The 27,410-nt window shown below is 41.5% G+C and overlaps 1 protein-coding gene across 1 annotated transcript in view; it reads left to right on the forward strand.

The window, feature by feature from the left end:
• The first annotated feature begins 11,177 nt into the window (after window positions 1-11,177).
• Window positions 11,178-27,410, forward strand: part of dock10 (dedicator of cytokinesis 10) — an 82,573-nt gene continuing 66,340 nt past the window's right edge. Inside the window, exon 1 of the mRNA XM_050064079.1 lies at window positions 11,178-11,440. Within this exon, the coding sequence (XP_049920036.1) occupies window positions 11,333-11,440 (108 nt within the window). The 5' untranslated portion in view covers window positions 11,178-11,332. The remainder of the gene's footprint in view (window positions 11,441-27,410) is intronic.

Raw genomic sequence — 27,410 nt, forward strand, 5'->3', positions numbered from 1 at the left:
ATGCAGTACCAATTCTGTATTTCTCATTCTTCTGCCTCTTTTTTGGTTTGATATCTAGAAATATTTGTAGCCCTTAACGTGCATGTACATCCTCACATGTGAAGTTTCGAATGAATTTTGCATTTATTATTTATTATTTTATCAGCTGATCAGTGGCGTAAGGTAGTTACAATGGGCCCCAGTGCACGCTATTATGAGGGGCCCTATTACGCCCTAGTTACAAGTTATGAAGTGCGCACACACACACACACACACACACACACACACACACACACACACACACACACACACAGTTTTAGGTGTATATATATATATTTTAGCAACAGTGTGTCTTACTGCCGCTTTTACGTTACATCCACTTGCAGATACTTTATATTGGACACATTATCATACATATTACACAGCAATCATCATTACATATCTGTTTAAGACAAATCTGCAAAAGAAAATAGGAAATTATTAGCTGAACTTAGTAGTTTTTTATTGGTAAATTACAGTTTTTTAAATAGTTTATGTAGAATAAGTTTATAATTTGTTATAGATTGACAATGGAAAATAGCACCATTTTTGTTTTAATGTGAGTTCTTCTTTGAACACGAGCGTATTTTAGGGTTGGGTCGGTATGAGAAAAAAAAAAACCGGTCCAGTTTTTGTAAAAAACCGCATCAAGTCGGTAATACCGGATTTTCGCCACTTGGGGGCGCAATTGACTCATTTAAAATAAAAAACGACCTTAGGACAACAGAGTGACAGTAACAAGTTGTTTCTTTTATTCCTTACAAATAAATTTTGCAGCTTACTCAATCAGTGCAAACAAGGGTTGCCTCCTTCGTCTGGCTCAAAGCCAAAGTGTTGCCATAGTGGCGCATTCTTTGATTTCGTCGAGACTAAATTGTCCGCCATTATCGACTCCCCGTCACTATTAAACAAACTCCAGGCTACAGTAGAGGCGCATGCGCACTCGCACCTCCTAGCGCAGTCCCCGCCCCACCCCCCTCTCTCTCCTGCTTGCTGTGCGCTTGGTGAAGAGGCATACACAGGTGCTCACAGACTCGGGCTTACTATAAGCGGAGCGGACTACGTGTAAAAATGTCCGTGAAAAATCCCCGCGATGTGAAAAATACATGCCGAACAGTCTTTTGTGTGACACTGGTGCACGGAGCGAAGTCCGCGTGGTCGTGCTTTGCGCGCACAGGGCTTGCAGACGTCCACTTTTACCGGGCGGACCTCTGCGGCGTCCGCTCCGCGTACGTTCTGCCCGAGTATGCGGTCCGGTCGGTCTCAAAAAATAAAACCCGGTCCAAGACGGAGTACCGGACCGAATTGGTATTACCGAGAACCGACCCAACCCTAGCGTATTTCCAGGTGTCAGTCGGGCCCCTCCACCCCATGGGCCCCAGTGCAACTGCACTGCCTGCACTGTCTATATTTACGCCCCTGCAGCTGATTCATCTCTGAAACACACATCACCCATTTCAGCTGACTGTTTACTGCATTTTAATTTTACGGCTACTTTGCAAAGGTTGTTATCATTAACACATTCACTGAGTTTGTGTACATGAATCAGACCAAAGATCCAGAGTTAAGATTGCCTCCATGATGAAGACATAAATGCTGATCAGAGGTCAAATGTGATACTCAGATTTAGGCTTGGGTGTACCAAGGTATACTAGGGTGTTTACAAGAAAATGAGGAAGATCCGCACACCAAGGAGCTCCCGTTAACAAGGAATTTTATTTGCATTGCGTGACGTGTCGAGCAGTTTGAGAAAGAGCTCCTGCTCGAAACATCACGCAACGCAAATGAAATTCCTTGTTAACGGGAGCTCCTTGGTGTGCGGATCTTCCTCATTTTCCTGTAAGTGTTCTATTTTTTGATCCAGCACCCATCCCAATCGGGCCCTTGGATTTGTTTTTTGATTCTTTTCTATACTAGGGTGTTTAGAAATTCAAAAGGTATTATTATTCAGTGGCATAAAAATAAATAAATAAACTTTAAAAACTGATACGGAGATGTTGCATTCAGGTGATGAGTTGTAGTACAAAGTATGTACCACCAGAGGTCAGTCTCTGTGGGTGGAACAAACACCTGAACTGAGAAAGATGGCGACAGTAGGACTAGTAAATAAGAAAATGTATTTAAACCCAGCAAGACTCATTTAGATAGACTACTTACAAATTAGAAACACAGCATTATAGGCTACAAAATGATATGCTACAATAACTTCTTGGTACGAAGGTACGCAAAAATAGATACTGTCCAAGCCTACTCAGAGGGGCTTGACAGTTAGAGGAACAATTCACGGTGTTAAGTTCATTTGGACTGATAACAAAACAAGTTTGTCTCTTGAAGGCATCACACACTACAGCTTTACTTCTGTTTTCTGCCTTTGAGGAAGGGTGGCTCAGGTTCACATGTATTGGCTTAACTCCCTGATGTTTTAAAAAATAGTAAAAAATATATACATAACTTCAGCTGTTCAGTGGATTTTCCCCTTGACATTCACTTGTCCTCCACAGTTGGACGGCCATATGTTTAAAACCCTCTACAGTCCATATGTTGTTTGCAAATGTTCTGTTTTCATTCTCCATTTCTGCCTCTCCACCTACTTTTTAATATCACTGCATTTCTCCCTCCATCTAAGGCTCTCTCTGTGGTTGTATATCCACCATCAGCTTATCCTCTACTGGCAAAAGCTCCCATTTCCCATACTCTCTCAATCTTGCACAAGTCCAGTCACTTACTCTCCTACACATCGTATCCTCGTCTCTTAAAGAATCTCTCACACACTCAGCAGCACACATGCAAGCATCAGACCTACACATACCATTCCCTCTCTTTCCCGCTGGGGGACCCTACTGCAGATGGACACACACTCCTTTTCTGTTTGCATGCGAAAAAGGAAATTAGAATTAGACACTCAGGCAAAGCCCGGCCTGCAGAAATGTGATCCTGCTGCTCTCCCGAAAGGTTTCAAATGGTCTTTTTTCTTTCCTCTGTCCTCAAGATAGTCTTGAATTGAGGAACCTGTGGACGCTGGAGAGTGCTATCTTGTTATTGAATCTGAGGACTTGACAAGAAAAATAGGCTGCCTAAAGCTGCACAATGTCCAGCCCCTGCCAGAAGAGATCCAGCATTTCACCAACCCTCTTCACTCCCTTTTTTTTCGGTCTTGGCTGCTTTATTTTCACTTTTCCATATCCTGCGTTTCACTTTCACCTCTCAGTTAACCTTCACTGTCAGCCATACAGTACTGGGATTGGGGTAGAACTCGCAGTGCATTTATAACTGTCTGGCTGATGCATTATGAGATTAATTTATCATTTATGAGTACACCAGCACTTATTTCTTGACTACTTTACTTGTCTTCTTCATTTCTGCTCTTTTGCCCTTATCCCCTCTTATAAATCCAGCTCTCGCCATCTGGCTGCCTCTGTCTGCAGCTACGAGGTGAGCCTGGATGTCTGTCAGACCGCACAAGATTTTGTCATGCATCCAAATAGTATTTCTACATTCTGTGGCCACTTTATTAGTTACACACACTACAAGAGAGGAATGATTTGCCCGCAGAGCAGCAATGTTGGGCAAGTTCAATGTGCAAATCACTTATTATTGTTTTACACCTGGAAAAAATAATCACACAGCCAAGCTCTGTCAGTGGACTTCTAGAAACTCCAAGGCCATCACACCCACACGCATTTCTGTATTTAACACAGTGTAGGAACAGAAAAGGAGAGCAGCCAGCCTATCGTTATAGCTTCACTGAGCGTGAACAGCTAGCTTAGCCCCAGTAACCCCACACTGCACTTCACAAGTCCCATCCTCACAGTGAAGCTCCACACAACCTCTCAACCTCCCAGTGGTTAGCTAGCCAGCTGAGAAGACATCTCTTGTAAGACAACTTTGGAGTTACCGAAAGGCATATTCAGCCTCTTTTGGCAGAGGCTATCCTTCTCACAGGCGCCCATGCTACATTAAGGTCTGTTTCCCTTTGTTGTTATGGCTTAGTTTAGGTTATGGTTATGCATTATGGAGATGACAGGCTGGGTTCATGTCTTAAAATGTCAGAGTACTGGGATTAGTAAATGCAACGTAATTGCTGAATTTGAAAATATAATTCATTTGTCATATGGATTGTCTACACTGTAATTTTATCATGTTGGTCTGACATCTATTGCACATCTGTCCGTCCTGGGAGAGGGATCACTACATGGTTGCTCTTCCTGAGATTTCCTCAGGTTTTTTTTCCCTGTTAAAGTATTTTTGGGGGGTGAGTTGTGAGGATCCAGGAATAGAGGGTAGTATATTTGTTAAGCCCTCAGAAGCAGACTGTGATTTGTGATATTGGGCTGCAGAAATAAAATTGAATTGAATTAAATTACTACATTTCTTTAATCCCATTACTAAGTAAAATGTTTCTGAGTAACACATCAGCCACTAAGGAGACTGTATTGTCCTATAAAAAATATTTCCAAGGAACTTGGTCCATGCTTACTTTGTAGTTTCATATCATTCCTGCAGCATTGCTTGTGGTCCCTTTAAGATAGATCAAGAAGTGGAGACTGGGCTATATAGTCTATAGTTGCTATTATGTTGAGCTATCATAACCATGCACGGGTGAGTTGACTGAGGCTATGAGAGGTCCTGATTGCACCATTGGTATCCCATCAAAGAGCATACATCGGTGAAAGTGGTGTGCCGTTAAACCAGCAGCAGCCAGTTCTGTAAGCTTCATTCATTAAACTATGGATCAGTTGATATTGACTCCTGGCGTGTTATTGAAAAAGCCATGTTAAAAGTCACTTCAACAACTTTAAACCTTTATTCAAACAGCAACTGAACTTCACAACCATGCCTGTGTGTTTTATCTACTAAATTACACTTAAACTGAAATTATAGAGGTGGAAAGTCGACCTAAAGTGGCCAGTGAGTCTGTATGAAGTATGGCAATCATATGGATACTCACTGGAAGATATAATAGTTTTTTTTGTTTTTTTTATGTATCATGCATTGTTCATCGATGATTTATTCTGCTCAGATGCACGGGCTCATCTAAGGCAATGCCTGATGTGTTACTGCCACCCAGAGGCCAAATTTAGTATAACAATTTTGTTATGTGCACCAAACTAATGCAGCATAATACAGCAGATTTACTCAAAGCCCTACTTTCATGAAGGTTATGATGTTCAGTTTGTTCTTGACACTGTTTAAAAGAGGTGTTGACTCAACTTTATGGTCAACCTGAAGGCTGTAGTTTGTGGTGTTGTGGTGTTGTTGAATTGTTGAATTGTATTGTGTTACACAAATTACTCCTAATGTTGGAACAAAACCCACACTTTTGATTTTACCTAATGTGATTAATAAACTGAACAAAGAGTATGATTCCCATGGATTCTAACCTTCAGATAGACATGATTATCATCTGCTCAACACCATAATGTATCTTCCTATAAGTAAGATAAATATGTGGCCCCTGGGATCCGTGTGAAGGGATTGTTAATCACTGTTAACATTTACAGTTGCAAAGTCAAAGGGTTCAGTCTGAGGACTTTGAAGACTTCACATTTAAGAAACCACCATCACAACACATCATGATTTTAAGAAGAAGGCAGCAGGCCCTGACAGGACCAGTTCAGTTGTACTAAACCACTGTGCAGCTCAACTGGCTCCAGTGTTTACTGACATTTTCAACACCTCTCTCCGCCAGTATACAGTACCACAGTGCTTCAAGGACCCAACCATAATCCCTGTGCCAAACTCAACCAAGATCTCCTGCCTCAACGACTACAGACCAATTACCTTAACATCTGAGGTCATGACAGCATTTGAGTCTATCATCCTCTCATTTTTGAAATCCCACACCAGTTTGCTTATCATGCTTGCAGGTCTGTTGTTAACATAGCCACCCACCACACACTACAACATTTAGAGTCACCCAACACCTACGCCTGCATCCTTGACTTCAGCTTAGCTTTCAATACAATAAACCCAGTCAATCTCTTCAGTAACCTGCTAAACATGAATGTTGACTCCTCTATATGCCACTGGATCTTGAGCTTTCTGTGGAGAACATAACAGAGCATAAAGATGACTAGCCTTTTATCTTGCCCCCTGACCCTCAGCACAGGTGCCCCCCATGGCTGTGTCCTCTCATCCTGGCAAATCTACACAAATCACTTCACATCCCACCACAGCTCAGTCCTCATTCTTAAATATGCTGAAGACACAACCATAACTGGACTCTTAACCAACATTAACAAAGACCACTACCGTGAGCAGATCGCCCAAGCAGCCACTTGGTGCCTTGATATAATCATCCAGTGCAACACATCTAAAACACAAGAACTCATCATAGATTTCAGGCTCATATGATTGATTGATTGAGTGGGTGGGTGGGAGGGAGCTACGAAAGTACAGTATAGGACAAGGGTATCCTTTTAGGCATATGAACCCAAGAGCCCATCCAGCGACAACAGTAGGGACCGGACTGGGTCCAGCTGCTCTTTCAGAGTGGCCAGTTTAACCAATGATTCAGAAGTCATATCAGAGAGATCATCTGAAGTAAGACTGAATGTTATTTTACCATTGTGTTGCAAAAAACACATATCAGGCAAATAGAAAAGTGATGACAATCTCATTAAAAAGAAACAATGCACATATCATTGATAGATGACTTACATATTTAGGTATTATCTTTGTATTCAAAATAATATACACCACATACCAAAAGCTTCTTCACTCAAACAGGTACATGTATGACACATGGTCTGCTTGGCATTCAAAAACAGCCTACCAGAATTAAAACTTATGAGTCATTATGTAGCACAGCTTAAAAAACAAAACTAAAATGAAAAATTCTCAAAAGCAACCATAGCAGACTCATTCAACAGGTGACTGAACAATAAACTCTTAACTGAAGACACTAATTTAAACCCCTGCAGACACTTTACCTGTTACAGTAACTGTGTCATGCTGCTGTACCACAACAGCAAATAAGGTACACTACGCGACAATATAACCTCATAACATCAACAAGTAGCGAGGAGTTTAAAAACACCACCGAGTAAGAAAGAAAGCAGCGAGCAAAGAGACAGGTGGTGCGTCTGGCTCACCTTATTAATCGCTGGAGTCCAGTCTACTTTCTTCATGGAGATGAGGTAACGTTAGGCCTGTCCATGTCATAATTTGTCCAACTGCACTTGTTGCTGTGAAGGTCTTTTTGGTTGTTGGTTGTTTTTCACAGCACTCGTCTCCTCGTTTCATCACAGCTAGCTAACAAGACTTAAAAAACACGGTAACTTTACGTTACCAAATAGGTCTATCACTAGCAACACTAGGAAACAAACTTAGAGTAAATGTTGTTGTTAAAGAAGTACTTTACTGCTGGAAAGATGGTCTTTTCGTGAAAGTAGGCCGTCTATACAGTACAAAGATGCACATACTTTTGAAATTGGCGCTATACACAACCAGAGAAAACCGAGAAAAGGGGGTGTAACGTTTGCGTTTGCTCAAAAGGTAGAAAACCTACAACTCCCAGAATGCACCAATAAACACTCCCGCTTGTCGGTGACGTAATGGCAGGTTGACCGCTTCGACTTCGACACAGGAAACAAAATGGTCACTGAACGTGTACAGAGTATTTTGGGTGGATGTTCAGCTTTTTATAAGAAGAAAAACAATTCAAATTACAGGATAAAGACATTTTGTTGTGTTTAGAAAGTAATGAGTATATGTAATGAGAGTATTATTTTTTTATACAGTTAATTTTATTATTGGTAAAATTCAACATTCTCAAGAGAAACCAAGACGGTTTTTGAACGTTTCTTTTAAAAACTACAACAATATGACGCCACATCGAGAGGCCTTAAGAATAAAAAAGCAATATTGCAATGTGTTTGATAAACTGCATATGAACGAATGATTAAGTGTTCTGAATTTATATCACTTTTTCCATGTTTCTCCATTTTTTTTTCTCATTTCTTTAGCCTAATTTTGTTTGTACGCCTCCGTGTATATAATGTTAATGTCCTTATGTTTGTTTAATAAAGAATTAAAAAAAAGAAACAACATGGCAGCCAGCTGGTAACGAACATTTGGAATTACAGTTAAACGGTATGCTAAAAGATGTTTCTGAAGACATTTAGGTTAGAAATGCAATATAATGACAGCATCTTGGTTTATATTTCATCAGCACTGACTAGTTTTACTATGATCAGAGTATGGTCTAAGTTTGAAAGAGAAAGGGGGTGTGTCTCTCTCTTGATCTGCTTTTGTATTCTTTAAAATTAAACTCTATTGAACAAATTGCATATGTAACTTATTTTACAATAAGAATAATCACAGAACAATATTCAAACGAACATGCCAGGGGGTTTTGGTTAAAGAAATGATAAAAAAGGAAAAAGAAATAAAGAATCACGGCACATACAGTGCACAACTCATAGATGGAAAACAATTGTCTCCTTTCTGATCCAGTCCAAGGTGCAAAGTCCAAAGATTATTCCAAGAGATGGGTTCTTTCACATTTCAATTACATACTTTACATTTAACACATGCCATTCAAGTTTTTACAGGCTTTTTTATTGGTACACGATCTCATATTATGTATGTATTGTTCAAAACCTTTGTAAAAACAGTAAAGAGAGGCCTTTTGCTTTGTAAACTATAAAATTGGGCAAGAATAATCAATAGATTTATGATACATGCTTTTCCCTCAAATTTTTCTGTTATAGGCAGAATCTGAATATAGCTTCCTCATAAAAATCTTTGTATACTGTACAATGTCAATAATAAATTCGGAGACATCTTTCCATAATTTCCCAGAGTGCTGACAATGCCAGAAAAGATGGGGCACACTTTTTGGATGAGCTGAACACAAAGAACAATTTATATCTATGTCATCCTTAAGTTTCCTCACAAAATGTATTGCAGGGGGATGTACAATCTGTGTTTCGAGCAACAGCCCTCAAGCCAGGTAACTGCAGCCAAAGATGCTCAATGGTCCCTGTTACAGCCAGTGAAAATCTCCAGAGGATGTGAGCTGACCGATGAGCAAGGAGATCTGGTAAGATGGTGAGATTTTTTTTGTCTTCAGAAAACTCTCTACTTCTACAGTTCATTCATGCCATGAAAGTGCCAACATCTGATTGTTAGACACATGTTTGAATCAACTTCATCTAACCTCCAGTGGACTTGCCATGCCATTACATGCTAGAGGGGCGCTGTTTCACTCATTTGAGGAAATAACTGAGGAAGAAGAAGAGATGGGAGAGACAAACAAAAACATACTTTTTATCAAGGTTAAAGTACCACTATTTGCGTGTATCTGGATACTGATTATCAGCACTGTCTCTGTAGAGACTTGAGGCTGATACTTCCTCATTTTTGTGATACTTTTAAATGTTTTTGTAATATAATGGGCACTTGACAGTTGATCTGAAAACACCTGCAAAAGATTATCCTCAGATTCATTAAATGCGACTTGGCCCTAAACAGACAGTACACAGTGGCAAACTATCCGACCTATGTGACAGATCAGAAACTGAGAAAAACTCAAAGACACAGGCAGACCTGGCTGCCTAGAGAAGACAGTCTGTGTCAGCTCTGTCCTCAGAGACAGGTGGAGACAGAGCAACATTTCCAGCTACAATCCAGCACAAACAAAGACATCAGAACAAATTTCTCCACAAAAATTAAATGTAAACTCCAAGATTTTTATTCACTTTCTGACCAGACTGCATCATGTACTTGGAGAAAATAGCATCAATGCCATAGATGCAGTAAGATATGTCAGTGCATGTCACAGCCTAAGAGACAGCCAACACAACAACATATAGTTTCATCTCATCCCAGATCACACTCTGCCTTTTATTCACTCCTTCACTTGATTAGTTTTGTCCTTTATTTTTTTGACTGTGATTTTGTTATAATACATTGTTGAATGTTTGTGAATTTTCACTGTTTTAAATTGTAATTGTGCTTTGCAAACACATAAAAAATGTCATGCAAATTAAGTTTATTGAATTGAACTGTACTGAAAAAGAGAGGGAGATTTGGGTGGCCACACCTCAGGCTTCTCACTTCATACTGCAGTACTGCTTATGTACACAAGAGGGAGGCAGAGTATTGCTGTATTAAAAAAAGAAGCTGTGAATTGGGATAAATAGCGTCTTATGCCGTGCTCCAAAGAAGGTAGGCTAATCTTTTTTAGTTGATCTCAATAAAGCAACGCAAACCTACATCTTTCCAGCAGCATCTTCATTTAGTAACTCTTAAATAGCATGTCACTTGCAAACGGATGGACGGATAGCTGTTAAACTACCACTATCCCTGCCATATTTCGTTGACCTCTATGTATTGTATCTCACCTCTCCTTTAAAGTAAGCTAACTCCGAGATGATGCTGTTTCCAATTGTCTTAACCATTCCCTGACGCCACGTGTCGCTGTTGGCATGCGCGTCTGCCACATCCACTAACCTACTGTAAATGCTGCTCCATCCCTCCCTCGGTCGTGACTGGACTGCTGATAAGTAGCTGACATTTCAGAGCTCCCCTTGAGATGCATGATATATACAGTATAGGCTCAAATGCCCTGGTCAAATCAATGTTGGCAGTTTAGACTGTTAGGCTACTGGATCCGTGGTCTGCAGATAAATATGGGTTCACTTTTGGTGGGCTCTGTTTTGAAATCTCTCTGTGTCAATTCAATTCAATTCAATAAGCTTTATTGGCATGACATTTCATAGGTGTTTCCATGGCAATTACAATTCAAGACAGTGAATTAACAACAATGTATTACAAAATCATAGACATAAATATTAAAGACAAAAAAGGAGCTATATGTGAAGGAACTTTATGTATATTTCTCATGTGTGTGTGTGTGTGTGTGTGTGTGTGTGTTAATTAGGCTCTAGGCTTAAAGGAAATTAAATTAAAATTCTGTTGCAGCACTGTGAACATTATCTTTTCACATAATGGAGTGGGCCAAGGGAGACATAATGAATACACTACAACTGATGCTTTTAGCCTTCAAAATAAATGCACCACTTTCAGACCACTATCCACATCGCTGGGGTCCGCCAAAGATGTTTTAATTCGAAAGTCATAACCGGAAATGGTGTTTTTGATTCAGTGCAGTTTCACATCAATTTCGGCGCACAGGCATCCTCTGCACTCCGCGCGCTGCGTGTGTGCGGACGCTGTGTGTGAAGCGTGTGTGCGTGCGTATGTGTGTGTGTAAACACAGCTCGGTCGGCTCATGTTAGGAGCGAGGGCCAGGTCGGTGTGACTGCAGCAGACATTAGCAGGCTGAATTGACCGCTCAGATGAGGAGATGGCAGCCGAGTCGACCCGGAGATTCACCAAGAACCTGCTGAAACCCGGGACCGCGGCGGAGATACGGCAGACGGCGTGCAACGCAGTCAGACACTCCGCAGTGACGGTGAGTGGACCCGTATGAATTGTAAAAACATGGTGGTAGTGGGGAAAAACGCATCACCACCTGTGGGCCTGACGCGTTTTACAGCTCTGAGCTTTGAAAGCCGCGTCCGTAAAATCTTTTGCATCTGGAAGTGAATTAGATTTCAGACTCCGCACCGCTGCGCTTCAGCCCCGGCACATCTGACATTGGCATTCATGTTGCATCTTTCTTTGCAGTGGATGAGCACGAGCAGCACGGTGCAGCACCGCTGCAAAGCCCCTGTCTATTGATCCTGCAGGGGGAACAATTCAAACATGGAAAACGCTCAGTAGATGCAGGGATCGCCACATTTCTTTCCACTATTAAAAGAAAAACCCGCTTATTGGCTGGTAATGTGGCTATAAAGTCGTGGAGCCTATCGTATTCCCCTGTGGGTTGGAGTTTATTTCAGTGTGGCTGGCTCCAGTGAATGAAATGCAGTAAATAGCGGCTTGGTTGTAGGATAGTGGGATGCGGCATGACACAGGCAGCGGTTTACATCTGCCCAGCGGTGCACAGAAACACCAGGAAAGATGGAGGGAGGGACGGGGAAATTGAAGATGGATCCGATCATGAGGCTTCATTTGCGACTGATTCTCATATCAGCCTATTTTAATGTCGTGGGTTGTGAAATGCATGCTCCAGTGGGTGTGTCACGCCTTATAATGAGAGGCTCTGATTGACACATATGATAGAGGGAGGAGGGGTAGTCCAGGAAAAACCAGCCACACTCACAGACAAGGAGAGGGATTTGTGTTCGGTTGATGCCCTTTTCATTCATCTGGCAGAGGACAAATCCTCCACCTTACCTTTTTTTTTTATTGCATGCGTGTGTGTGTCTACAGTATGTGTGTCCATGCTGTAGAGATTAGCATAGAGAAAGGTCACTCCACTCGAGTCTCTTTGCTGCTACTCTACATCCTCTTCACTCTGGTGTTAGTGTGTCAGTGGGACACATGCGTAACACAGCACAGTGAGAACTGATTGGTATAAAGAGAATACAGAATAAAATTTTCCATGAGCAGCCAGATGTTGCCACTGACACCGGGTCGGCTGAATGGATCAGAATACAGTAGAATAGCATGAGCCTTAAGAGCGAAGGTTTACTGACAGTATGCATTTGTCATGTTGCCAAATGGAGTACGACAGAATAGTGTTTATTGATTCACATATTGGATGTAGAAATTGACTTGTGAGGCACCTTATATGGGTATTATTTAGTGCACTGATGCACACGTTGCAATTCAAAACACACTGAGCTTCACTGCCTTGCCTAAAAGCACTGCAGCTGGAGTCAGCAAGTCTGCGGTTTTCAAGAAAAGATACATCAAACAAGTGACTAGTTAAAGGAAAGGAAGTGAGAAATATGCAAAAGATAGATGGAGAGATAGTCATTGCATGAGAACATGCAGAAGGCACTTGAGTTGCCTGATGTCCTGCCATTATCACCATCTTTTGCAGCGTTAAACACAAGCAGTTGGGCTGATTAAGACATTAAATATAGTCTGTCAACATGTGTGTGTTCTTCATTAAAGATCCCATTAATTTGCAGTGTACAGTCCACATGTAACTGAGCAACTGCCTCACAGTAGGAAAGCAGGTTTAAATGATAAAATTAATGATAGCTCAATTATTGTGCATGTTACACCTGCACTTCTCTTATGATGACGAGTCAAAATGTTTGCTGTGGAAAAGATGTAATTAAATGTGGGTCATGTGGAAGCTGGGTTATGCAGCAGAAAAAGACTGCAACTGCACAAAGTCTGATGTTCCAGATATATTACCACATATATTACCACAGCGACCAATTCTATTGAGCAAGTGCTCAAAGGTTTTGCTTCAAAAGTCCCAAATAACTTCTGATCATTAGTGCTCAGTATCTTTAGTTTATTCGTGAATATAATCTATTTGCTTGATTAAGTTGGAGATGTTCAGGAACCATTTTTTCCTTCCTGATGCTGACTCCAACACCTGACCTTGCATATCGGCCAATACCAAGTACCGATCCCATACAAATGTGTTAAAAAAGTTCACAGCTGTTTACTACTAACCTTGAATGGATGTATAATGATTGCTATCCTTGTTGTTTGGCATTTCTCAGGTTAAACTTTGTGCAAAACATGTACAAATACACACAAAGAATGAAAGCCATAAACCTTCTTTGTGCCAAGTTGTTGACATATTGGTAGAGTTCCACTATTTCAAGTAAATCAAATCTTCTTTGCCACAGTTGTTTCCTGTTGCTGCACAGCATAACTTACTGTGTAGGCTGCGGTTTTAGAGCAGCGAAGAAGAATGAATATCAGCGTATAGAATAGAAGAGAAGGCCTTCATTGTCATGATACAATGTACAACGAAATCAAAATTGCTTCACCTTTAGGTGTACAACATTCATACATCCTCAGCAGCTCATTAAAATAGCACAAAAAATACTTTTTTTCAGTGTGAAACTACTTTACAGTTCATTAATAAGTAATGTGGTATCGGACTGGGTACTCGCCAATACCCGATCCAGCATTTTAGACAGTATCGAAGGCATTTCCAATATCTGTATTGGTATCGGAACAACTCCAGATGAAATGCATGCTGATGAGAGGTGGGGAACATGGATAAAACCCTCTAATATATCATAATGCAACACATCTCCTGGATAATTAATTGAGAAATTGTTAGTCGATGAAATGATATCCAAAACCATGAATTAAATACCTCATTTCAAGGCATGTTATTACAAAAGTGCACAAATCATATAAAAGTACATACTTGCCATAAACAATGCCCGTGATTAATATGTAAAGTTGCCAACAAAAGGCTCAAAAGTATAAACATCACAGTGTGGTTAGCAAGTTTATATTCTCCCACACGTATATGTTGTTATGTTACTCGCCCCTATGCAGAATTTACCAGAACATCTAACCAGTTTATGAAAAAAGTGTGAAGTTGTTGTTAGTAGATGTGAGAACTGAAATGGAAATGAATGGCTTATACTTTGATGTGTGTCAGTATGTGCAAAGACACCTACTTTTGCCTTTGGTGCAAGACTGAGTAGTTGGTTTTAGTTCCTTTCTATATCTTGAAAAAAAGCTACAGTATAGAAGTCATAAATAATTACTTGAAGCTATTCTATGTTTAGGTATAGGATGCAGGCATGTAGAGAGACAGAGAGGGAGAGGGGAGGCTGGATAAGAGAGTAAGCATGTGTGTAAATGTGCAGGTATAACGTTTGTGCGCACAGGTTTAGGTCAAGTGGGTGTGTAAATGTCCATAGGCGTTGTGTGCATGTGTGTGGACGCTTTTTTTTTTGTGAGTGTGCTGTTAACGCACCGCCTTTGTTGGTGAAAGAAACCAGGTCAGCAGAATCGGGCCCTATGGCATAACATTCAATGAAGCGTGAGCCTCTTTCTGTCTCTCACTGACCCCTCTCTCTTTTCATAGTAGTCAGTTTTTCCTCTTTCACTTAACATCACCCCCCCACCCCTCCTGGTTTTACCCCCATCTCTCCATGCCTTCACTGTTTCAGATTCTCCTGTATGTGAGTTGTTTCAGACACAGTTTTTCTCTGTTTCTCATCGTTCCACTGCTCTGCATGGCTCCCCCACTCAGGTTAGATCAGTTTCTGAAATGTGTGTGTATTCATAAGTGTGTAGCATACATGATACCTGGTAAATCCCCCCGGTGCATGCTGCATTTTCCTCTGATGAAGTGCTCTGTGAAAGCGATCACTGACTACTTCACTGTTTCTCGTAGCGGTCGGGCCACCCATCCCCAAATATGCAGGGAGCGTGGAAGGGTAGATAGATACAAGAATGAAGGATGTAATGGTGGTTGAGTTCTGGTTTTAAAAAAAGTAGAGTTTGTTGCTTCAGTGACCATGAGATCTCTTTTCCATTACATATTTTCTGGCCTCTGTCTGGCTCTGAGCTGCTGGACACAGCAAATATCAATGAAATTGGATATATAAATAGACTGACATATGCTAAATGTGTTAAATATTTAACATAGTGAAGCAGATTTTGTGTCAAACACGCCCGAAGTGCAGTATTTACATCACATTTCCAACAAAATTAACAGTATTTCTGATTATTGGCACCAGACTGAGAGTGTTTATTATGACTCTCTGCAAAAGTGAGCAGGCATAGCAGTTTAGACACAAGTGCCATTCTTGTTGTGACTCTGGCTGCCTGCTGGGATGAACCACATGTCATACCATGCCTCGAGGATGCCAGCCACACTAACCACACAGCCAGCAATTGGGGCCAACATGCCCACCCTGGCATCCCACTGCAGCACAGAGTTTATTTGCCCAGCAGCACAGGGTTGCTTGTATGCAGTCGCCTTCACTCATTGCTGAAGGCCATATGCATACACATGAATTTTCCACATGGTATCCTAATGTTTGGTGTTTGTATCATGGTTGTCCTCTTGTCCTTTGGCATGCCACTCCTCTTGCTTGGCATCCTTGGTGCCCTTATGGTACTATCTTCATGCCTGATCACGTATTGGCTATTTTTGGTGACCAAACCCGGTCTCCAGGCATTCACCGGGAATTTTCCATCTAGTTACAAGCCAGTGTCTGTTCTCCAGTCATAGAGATGGACCTGCAATGTTTAATCGTTATACCAATGTTTTTTCCCCAATGTAGCTTATAAATCTCTGTATGACATTACTGCTGCTGATGTATGCTGATTGTGTACTGCCATCACCTATTTTAAGTCTCTGCAATTCTTTTTTTGGGTATCATACTGGCTATGGCTGCAACTAACATTAGCTTATTATCGATTAATCATCATTTCTATTGATAACTGTCAAGTCTACATTAGTGTTGTCACGATACTGAAGATTCTAACTTCAATACAGTACCTTAAAAGATATCAGTATTTGATACCATTTTCAATACCATGGGGAAAGCTGACATTGAGGGCCTACAATTTCAAAGATGAATATTACAAGGCTATAACATGACATTATTACAACATAACAGTAGTAGCAGAGAAAAGCAGAGTGGCTGTAGTAAACGTTAACAACAAGAGAGTGAGAAAACTCAGCATGTACCGTTGTAACGATAGTATTGAAAGTATTTTAAACCATTTCAAATATTCAGAGCTGATATGTATCGACATACTCGGAACACCTCTAACAGGAGGCGCACAGGAAGCATCCTAGGTGTCTTGTTTTTCTGGGCACGTCGTACTGGTAAAAGGCCACAGGGCAGACCCAGAACACACTGGAGGGATTACGTATTGCGTCTGGCCTGAAAACGCCTCTGGATCCACTGGAAAACGTTGCGGGGGAGAGGGATGTCTGGAATACTTTGTTCAGCCTGCTGCCCCAGCAGCCCCAGAATAAGCGGATGAAAATGGATGGATGGATGTGAATCGATAAATTGAAATTTTTGACAACACTAGTTGGAAGAGAGGCTTTGCCCAGTCGGCTCTAAGATAACATTATCATCTGCCTTCTGCTTAGAAGTGGTGAATTTACAGCACACAGCAACTTAATACAGTACAGTCTCTGGCTTTTATTAGCTATCTAGCATTGTCAAAAAAGACTTCTGATCCGTTGTTAGGGTAGTTAGCACGCATACGCTTGAAGGGCACACTTTGCTTGTTTACTATATAATGTGAGCCTCACAGACATCCTGAACGATCCACTTTGCCCTGTTCAAACTCTCAAACTCAGTATGAAAAAAGAGGAATGGATAGCTAAATATTTGTATTGAACAGCCAAATCTGATCAGACTAACATCATTCTGAGTTGGGTGCAGTCCCAACACCAGTCAACATGCAGTATGTCAGAACATTGTGAAAATGCCCATCACAATTTCCCAGAGTATATCCTCACATTTGAGACATGTGAACGAGCAAATCTGTTGCTTTTGCTTGATAGATTACTTTAGAAAATTAATAGATTATCAAAATATTGTTGATTAATCTTGTGCTGATCAACTAAATGATTACCCAAACAATTATTTCCACACCAATGGCTGCCTTGAAGACAACAGAAAACAGTGACTGAGATCATAGATGTTCTTAAGTATTTTCTTACCTCTGATCCAAAGACAAGAGTACAGTTTACTGTAATACTTCAGTTAAAAGCTCAGGCCCAATTAGATGCCCAGTCCCTTTTACTAGCCTGGTGTGGCTACACATTTTGACAAATTAACGCTTGTCCCAATTAGACACTTGGTCTGGTTGCCAAGCATTTTTTTTAGTAGAAGTTCTTTGGATGTATAAAACCAGGTTGTTCGCGACCTCAAATTATGTGTCCATGCCTCGATTACCCTGTAAGGTATTCATATTCCTTTAGTCTGTAAAGGTCCTCAGATCAAAAGAATCAAAAGGGTTTTTCATAAAAATTAATCCAAGTTGTGAATATTGTTTTAACAGGATAAAGTGGTGTTGTGTCGGTATGCTGGGTGCCATCATCCTTGAGTGTCATAACTCACTCTCTCCCTGATGCCCTGTCTGTCGGAGCTAGTCATTCATAATTGGAAAAGTTTTTTAATTAAACATAATAGTCAACAAGTGAAATGGTAAGATATTGCATGATCCCTGCACTGCAGTGTGTGCATGTGTCAGTGCCCATGCAGTAGGGCCAAAGTCAGTTTCATTTGTGGGATGGGAGAGTGTTGAGCTGCATTCAAACGCTGCATACTTCTCTTGGGTTGCTGTTTCTCAGAAGACATGAACCAATCAGTGGAGCACAGTGTGGTCAATTAAAAAAAATTGGCATGATCAGTTGAGAGTCTGAGTGGCAAGGTGGTACAGTGGTTAGCACTATCGTCTCTTAGCTAGAGAGTTCTTGGTTTTTCATGCATAATCAGTTGTGTAATATATTTAAAAATGACAGATATTCTTTGTTGAAGAAGTTTCAGTCTGTCATAGTTGTTAAATTTAGGTACTTTTCACTCAAGATATGAGATGAAATCTACTCAAATTGTTTCAGTGGTGTAGTTAGAAAGTTAGACCATTCAAATAATTCTATCAGCAATGTCTCGTCTATTTTAAGAGCTGCCTGGAAGGTATGAAATCTCTCTAAAAATGCATGTAGTGCTTTGGAAATTGTCTGACAGTGATGTTAAATATATGTGACTTAGAGTTAATGGGCTTAAACGTGCAAAAACCCTTTGGTATGGTGCTCCTTTACCAGTGCGGTTCACCTCCATGCTCATGTGCGTGCTCTCCTCTCCAGAAAGCAGTGTGTGTTCTTTGGCCTTCACACTAAAATGTGAACACGCACACTCACGCTGCAACATATAGAGAGAAGGTCCATGTTCAAGTGCTTTGCCCTCCTGTATTTTTCCACATTTTATGACCCAAAGCTTACAAATATTGAAAAGGTGTTCGTATTTCATTGACCTCCCTCTAGCTTGTCTTTTTTATGTTTCACTCACTCATGCTTTATTCCATTTGTTATGTAACTCATCTCAATTTACACTTTGTGGAAAGAAGGAAGGAAGATGGGGTATTTCAGAAGATTTGTTGAGGATCTCCTCTCCTCTGTCTGGGAATGAGGTTGTTTTTGGCTTGTCTCGTTACATTAGTTTAATTTTCTCTGCTTTCTATTAATGTGTCTGTACATCAGCCTTAATTTTTCTGCCTTCTAGGCTTATACTAGTCATGTTCTGTTTTTATTTTTCTACTCTTCTAGTAAAATAGCACCACTGGGCATGTTTGTCTGTCTGGAGCTAAAATTTGTGTCAGAGAGCGTGCAGCAGTCGTTTGTTGGCGGGGGGCATGTCTACCCAACGTGGCCCAGCGATCTGTTGCGGGTGCATGTGGTCGTTTTGGGGGACATGCTGTCAGTCTGACTCCGCTCTCCCCTCATGACACATCATGCCGACTGCCTGGGATGCATTGTGCATGACTGCTGACCTGCCTGTTTGTCCTGCATACATGCATAGCCTAATGTGACTTTGTGTATGTGTTTGTGTGGTGCTTGTGGTTGTGGTTGCTCTGAAAAAGCAACCATTTAGGCTGCGTAAAAATCTCGTAGCATGCATATGGGTTTGTGTGTCAGCGTGGTTTTTATCTCGATCTGACCTCAGAGTGCTGCCGCTCTGTTTCCAGAACAGAGTCGTCAGTGTCACGTTAATCAGTCGCCGGCAGCATGCAACACCAGCTAATATGGCTGTCTCATGCGAGTTAGTCAAACTGATAATGCTGAAAATCAATTGTCCCAGAGGAACCAGTTAGATTACCAGTAATTAGCCTATACTCCCACAGCCATGCCTCTGTTACCACGGCAACAGAGAAAGGTCAATTTGGATGTAATTCTAACAGGAAGCATTCCTCGCATATCTCTCCTTTCCCCCTCCAGGGCTGGGCGATATGGAGAAAATCAAATGTCATGATGTTTCTGACCAGATTCCTAGATATCGATATTACAATCATCGGTAATGGGGATATAATGGCTAAGTAGGTTAAGACAAATAATAGAACAGCCAGATCAATCTAGATAGCTCAGAAAATTGCAGCACTTGACTGTAACAGAGCCTTTAAAACCAGGAAAAGACAACAGAAAAATCCAATATCCAAAATCTAAGACGACATCTTGTCTTATATAATGATACTGAAAAAATGTAAATATATTGCTCAGCACTACCTACTAGTCTTTCACCTCATCTATTGCTCCTCTGTTCCTATGCTCCCATATATTATTATATATTATAAATTAATTTCGCTGGTTTGTGTAGCTGCTACAATTATTATTTTTATTGCATCTTTAGCCCGCCTCCTTCAACCGCTTTCAGAACTCCCACTCCATCTTTCATCACCTCCTGTTTATTTATTTATCTTATTTATCCATTTTTCTCCTCTCATGTGAGGCCATTGCTTTCATGATGACTAATCTGAATGGAAGATCTGCACCGATCCTGACGTCTCTGTCACATGAAACGCTGTTATTACATCCGGACAGACCAAGGTAGGACAGGGACAGGAGTGGAGCTGGAGCCAGAGACAAGCCTATAATTGGGTCAGACATCAACAGTCTTATCATTTTAGAGAGCCAGACCGTGAAGAGGGGAAAACCAGGAAGAAAATGAGGGAGGGATGGTGAGAAGAGGAAGAGAGCGATTCAGAAGATCTGTCTTGTGTCTCAGAGGAGTTTGCAGGCTCAGCTGCAGAGGACTTTAAGTCCTGTGTTTGAATTTGTGTGTCTAATCAAACGTTTAGCAGGCTGTGTGCATGTTTTTTGTGTACGTTATTTACACCGTACAAATGTCAGGGTGTCTCGTTAACATTAACAGCCTCATGATTGAGTGTACACGCATTTTTTTTTGTGCCACACTCATAAGTTTGCATGCTAGCAACTTTTCACGTCCCGGTGGACTCTCATGTTCCAGTTCTTTAAGAGAGTCGGTTTCTCAACACTTCTGGACAGCAAACACAAATTCTGTGCTGTTGCCTTTATTTCCGTAGAGTCGCATATAAAGCTGCTTCACTAAACAACAAAGGCAACATTTCTCTGCCTGCCAATACAGTTATTCTCTTACATAAGTTGGGGTTTTGGAAATCATACCACAGCCAGATTGTATAACCATATAAATGAAACTGAACAACAAAGTCTGTCCCATCAGAGCAATTAAGAACGGAGCTTTTGGCCTTTTACATTGCAGTGGAACTATTAAAATAGCCCCGTGCAGAATGATTATCAGGGTTTTATGACCGCTAGCATCATAAAACTTAAATAATATATGAATGTAAGTCAGAGATGCTGGTTCACACAACAAAAGCTGTATTATTAATGACTGAGTCCACTGTTTAGGCCATTAGGTGTTTGATAAATTGATCACAGAACAAGATGGATGGTGACCCCCTCTGCTGAACAGTTTCAAAGGGGAAACCCTCATTATGCAGTAGCTAAATTAGCACTGATACATGGCACTGTGTGACATTAGTCATGTTCAGCAGACACACACCATTAAAAGCAAAATACTGAACTAATAATAAAGCTGTTGGAGTCAGGTACATTCAAAATTTGTGTATAATTATTTTGAATCTATGCCACTTCTTGGATCCACTGTGTCGTTAGTCTCGCCACCAGACAATCAGAGATCTCCGCCTTCTGATAGTCTGGGGCGAAAACGGCCGGCAACAAAGCAACGCCTCCTGCATTTTTGAAAAGGACACGCCCTCCCGGAAATGTGCGCTCCCCCTTTTCTCGTCCGCAAGGAAACAAACACACAGAGAGCTTGAAAATGGATGCAGAGAGATTTAACTCCGTTTTATCAAACATGTGCTCAGTCCACAAGATTTTGGAAATGAAGGACTTACAGCGACTTGAGCCATTTTGTACCGCTACACGTCCGTCTAGTCGGACTATGTTTACGAGCGCAAGAGTTCAGCGAGCCACCGAAGGACCGCCCTGCGGATTTACTATTGGTTCTGTAACGTAGGGAGTTTTTTTAAACTCTGAAATTGTATCCGCCCATCTAAACACAAAATCAGGGAGAAAGTCATCAGTCTTTAGTTAAGCAAAGCGTCTAAAGACTGACTTGTGAGTCTACTGTGTCGTAACCTATTGTAGCCGATGCGTGTGATGAGTCACACGCCTCACATTGTGCTCTCCATCTCGTGTTTGGGTGTTTGTCATATCTTATACTCTATATGTGTCAGACCGGGTTGTGAAATGTCACCTCCTAGATTGTGTTTGTGCAGGCTCTGACAATGTGGGACAGGGTGTCATACTTGCTCCGTCTCTCTCTCACACATCACACATTTTGTGTTTCTGAACAACTCAGCACATAGCTTTTCTGAGAAGCCATGCTGTGCAGCTCTTCGGGGCACCTTCGTCATGCGGTGTAACCTAAGTGTGTGTTCATATCACTTTAGAGATTTCAGCAGCGGGGTGACACGTACTTATTCTTTTCCTCCTGTCAAACCTCCCCCTGTATTCTTCCCTCCACTTTCTCCCTCTTATATTGTCACTTCTTACCTTCTGCTCTGCTCCCTCTCCGCCTTTTTTTCTTCTTCTTTGCCTTTTCCATCTCTACACAAACTCCCTAATTGCCTACACTTCCTTTCTACTCCCTCCTTCTTTTTAAAAGTTAACTAGTATACATTCACCCCGCTCCTCAGTTCTCACTCCTTGTCACGTTGAGTGAATGCTTCTAGTGTCACCGGCCTGTGTGTGTATATGCATGACGACAAGAGAATAGAGAAAGGGATTAGAAGAGATGAATAGCTCTTTGACATTTGTTATGACTGAGCTGCAGACGACTCAGCCGTGTTTGCCTGATAACAGTAGGACCGTGCACTGCCAGGCCTTGGTGTGTGTCTGTCCCCATCTTCTCAATGACTCATTCAGAAAGGACAGAGCAATAAAAGCAAAGAGAAGAGAGCACAGGAGGAAAAAAAATCTGAGCTTGTCACTGTCACTAGTGACACTGTCAGTTGCTGAATCCCCCCACTGTTTGAACTCTGTGTGCGACTGTGCAGTGATCTCACTAGTGTATGTGCTGGGTGTGAGCACAGGAAGTTCATTTTTTTTCTATTGAAATACATGTAACCTTGTAGTATCACACTGCCGGTTGTATTAGAAGACAAAAAGTCAGTTTAGTCTAGGTAAGAGAAGTGGATGGAGAGAAAGTATGTGTCTGTCTTTTATGCCAGTGTTTGTGAGAGGTCACATGAGAGGAGGAGAGAGAGAGGTCCCCGGGGCTCCATGCATTGTGCCAATGTACGTTTACAATAGGCTCTTTGGAGAGGCTTCACAGCCAGTGAACTGCTCCATTCAGGCTTAGCTGACCGGGCTTTGCCTCGCTGCAGCTTAACTTTTATCCTCTCTCTCTTCTCTAAAGCTCTCCATCCAGCTTCACCATCCCAGTACCTTAATAGACACCACGTCAACTCGTCCATCCAGTCTCTTTTCACAGCCCCTAAGGAAGGGGTGATGGAGGGGAGGAAGGGGGAGAGGGGGGATCCACTTCACATACTGGACTAAGAATAGTTCAGTGACTCTCGGCGAGTGAATTAGAGTGTTGTGTCTCTCCCTCACTCTGCATTCCAGAGTAGGAGGCCTGAATATGCTACTGCCATTACTGTCCGACCCCTATGCCCCGCTGCCCTTGCCCTGTTATATCCACACACACATACACACTGCGTGGTAGTCATATGTGATGTGGACTTTCCCTCATTAGCTGTCTTCACTGGCTGAACAGGGTGAGACAGAGAGAACAGGATCTAATTACTCAAGGATGTAAAGAAAATGCGTCCACCATTTGTACAAGCTGTCCTCACTGTCTATACATCTTAAAACAGAACTGTGTTCTCGTTACATGGTCAAATCCTCCTAAGATCTTTTTGCCCCTTTCTCCTCTGCCTGTCTTAACTCTTCCCTGCTGGCTTTGATCAACCCGGCTGACCCACCAATAATCCCGTCTGACCATGTCTATCCTCCTGGTCCCAGTGTCAGGAAGTAAAACTGAAAGAAACAGAAACAAGCAGACATTATTAATATTTCACCAGCACGCCTTCTTTAGTTACTCCACATATATCCATAAAGGTAAAAGTACACACATGCATGCACACACTTAATTATGCCTGCAGAGCCTGGGCCTCTGTTAGATATAGAACAGATAGTTTTCACTTACAGATAATGTGTCTTGAGTAGCAGCCCACAGGAAGACATAGCTGGCATAACTGGTCATAGCACAAGATAAGTGGCTGAATAAAGCCTGTAGTTTCAAGATATGGCTGTGGTGGTGTCATGCTAGTTGGTGATGCTGGATTAAATTTCTTCAGTGCTGACTTCCTGGCACATTATCTTTTTTACACTATGTATCTAAGGGCTGGGCAACACACTGAGTCAATCAAATTATCAATATTAGGAAGCTGTTACAGACCTAAATGCTCTCAGATCGCAGTTTTTAATTGAAGTTTAAAAACTAATGACATCTAAGCAAAAATTAAACCAACTAATCAGGCAGTAGCATGGTATATTTAAAGGATTAGTTCAGCATTTTGGAGAATACAGGGAATATTCTCTTGCTGAGAATTAGATGAGAAGATCAATACCACAACACCACACTGAATATGAAGGGACAGCAGCCAGTTAGCTTAGCTTAGCATAAAGACTGGAAACAGGGGGAAACAGCTAGCCTGGTTCTGTCCAAAGGGAACAAAATCTGCCTAACAGCACATCTGAAGCTCAGGAATTAACATGGTATATCTTGTTATTGTTAATCTGTTAAACAAAGGAATACTCCGCACATCTATTTCCAAACAGGTGCATAGGAGAGGGACGAGAAGTGTAAAACTTGTAGAAAAGACTCCCGCACACTGTCTAACTTGCGAAAATACCTTCACCTACCTATACCTTCATCAGGCCAGATTTTTAATCTGTACCAGACCGCAGTGTATAAATGACACATGGGCCGTACTATTTCTTGACCAGGGGTTTTGTTTAGGGCTGGGTGATTAATCAGATTGTATTTTCAATCACAATTTTGGCTTCCCTTTTCTTTACAGCAATGTGCTTTCGCCCCTTTCTAAAAGTCCAAACGCACTCTCAGCCAGGGTATGGTGTGTTTAGTTAACCCGAGAGCCAGTTTTTCAGTTGAAGTGTGGTTCAAGTAAGTAAAATTTTCTTGAACCAAAGTAAGGTTCAAGAAAATCCACTGTTAAAAAGACAAGTTTATTTTAAATGTTCAACAAATGCAAGATGTCTGCAAGGTGATTAGTAACTGAGATAAATAATCGTGATTAGGACCTCTGCCATAAGTGAGCAGGCCTAGTAGTGACTCACCGCTGTGCTCTGGGCAGCCTTTAGGTGATGACAAGGAAATATTTTCTTAATTAGAGAGCATTAGAGATGCTGATCGGTAGATTTTGTTACCTTTAGATAGAGCCAAGCTAGCTGTTTCCCCCAGTTTCCAGTCTTTACACTAAGCTAAGATAATCTAAACTAAGCTAAGATAAGATAAGCTAAACAGTTGCTGGCTGTCTCAACATATTTAGCATAAAGACATGAGTGGTATCAATCTTTTCATCCAACGCTTGGCAAGAAAGTGAATTTTTCCCCAAATTAGATTTTTGTTCCAGCCCTTACTTGTGTCTTTCTGAGGTAATAGGACTCAAGAGGATGTATGGTCAGCGCATGGTCACACAGTTTTGAAGTGATAGGAGTGAAGATGCCAGAATCATTGCTCTCCCCTCTGACTGACACAGTCCATGTGTCTCTTGAACATGAGTCCCACAGAAACATAGTCCCAAGCCTCAACACTCAATAAGTGAAGGTAGTAAAGATGAAGGAACAATACTCTGATCTATGGTTGTGTGTCATGCTCGTGGATGCTCACGTTAGAGTGCGGGAGCATTTCTGTTTTGTATTAAAAGTCTTTCTATGGGTCTGCGCTGGCTCATTCTGTGTCTGACTTTGTATCTTTCTTTGTGCGTCCATCAATTCTGCGTACCTTAAATGTCAGCCAAAGAGCTGAAAGTGGATCTGCAGAAGAAATAAGGGAGGAAAAAAAGGCACAGGGCAGAGAGGGAGACAGAGGAGCGATTTTGAGTCTGTAAGAAATGGGGAGGGGTATTTTTCTTGGGGGGGGGGGTAAGGATGCATAATAGATATGAAAACGCATGAGGAAAAGTCTTCAGAACAGCTGCGTCCCCGGTCTAAACTGGGACCTCAGGGAGAAGGAGCTGTGCTGAGTGGGCGTCTGGTAGATAGTTAGCGCTGGTGTAGAGGTTGCACAGAGGTTACATGTAGGCTTTGTGTAGGTGTCACATGTAGGCGTCGCGACTGAATGATTTATTGCAAACTCTGCATTCTAGTGGGCTTTTTTCTTCACTGAGAGGGTGTAGATTGGGGGTTGGCATAAAGTCTTATGATTAATTTTCTCTCAGGCTGTTCACAGTAGCTTAAAACTATAGCATTCACTGCGCTGGTATGTGTTTCTGGCATGTCTGCATAAAAGTAAATATTGGCTTGGGCCTGATTTAGGATGAATATGGCAGGTTCAGAGTGAGGACACATTTCTCAAGCTAACAGAGTTACAGGAAACAGAAATCATTAGGGATAATTGCTCGAAGAGTAGTTACGGTTTCCGAGTGTCAGATGCTCACAGACGTGCCGTGGAAGTAGAGGAGAGTTTGGAGTGTTTCAGAGTTTGACTTGGCCAGCGTGAAGGAGTACGTGAACTGTCTCTTTGGTTGGAGACTCTCTTACCTGGACAGGAAACAAGAGAGGCTGAACAGCTGTGTAAATGGCCCAGATAAGATCACAGGGAAACAACGGATACATGGCAGTGCTGAGAGAGAAACCATGACTACTGTACTGGAGTGGTATTTATTATGTTGCTGCATTGCACTTTCCAGTAATATCAGGTTTTGACGAACAGATTAATGTTTTGGCAAAAGGGGTCTTTTCTGTTTCTAATTAACGTTCGCTCTCCTGGATGGAAAAATCACGATTTACTGAGCAGACCTTTTGCCGTGCTTTTTGCTGTTACCTTAAACCTTCCCTGTAGTATGAGCTGATGCTTTATCTGTGTTTCTCATTTAAACCCTAAAAAAAACAACATAACAGCACTGACGCCGACTTTAAAAGTATACCCCTGTTACCGCACAAACCAAAAAAAGCTTTACTACCTTACGAAGGATGGGTATTATCACAAATATTTATTGCAGGGTGCATAAGAAGCCGGTGACCTCAGCTGTCTATGCTTGACTGCTGAGGCCCGAGACGGGACAGGAGGGGGGAGGAAACAGCAGGGAGATATGGAGAGATGCCACGTGGGAGAGTGAATTAATGAGGCACCAGCTCTGTGACAGTACAGTAGCTGTGTGTGTCTCTGCTGCTTTTGCTGCTCAATGGATACTAAATAATGCTAGTCCAGATTTTTCTCTTATGATGCATTTTATAAATGTGCAAGTTAGTTTCTAGTTCTTGGGCATCAGAGCTTGATAAAATAACGTGACAATAAGCCACTTTATGAGCACGCAGG

Source organism: Epinephelus moara, chromosome 2 (assembly GCF_006386435.1).
Source record: "Epinephelus moara isolate mb chromosome 2, YSFRI_EMoa_1.0, whole genome shotgun sequence".
NCBI classification, from domain to species: Eukaryota; Metazoa; Chordata; class Actinopteri; order Perciformes; family Serranidae; genus Epinephelus; species Epinephelus moara.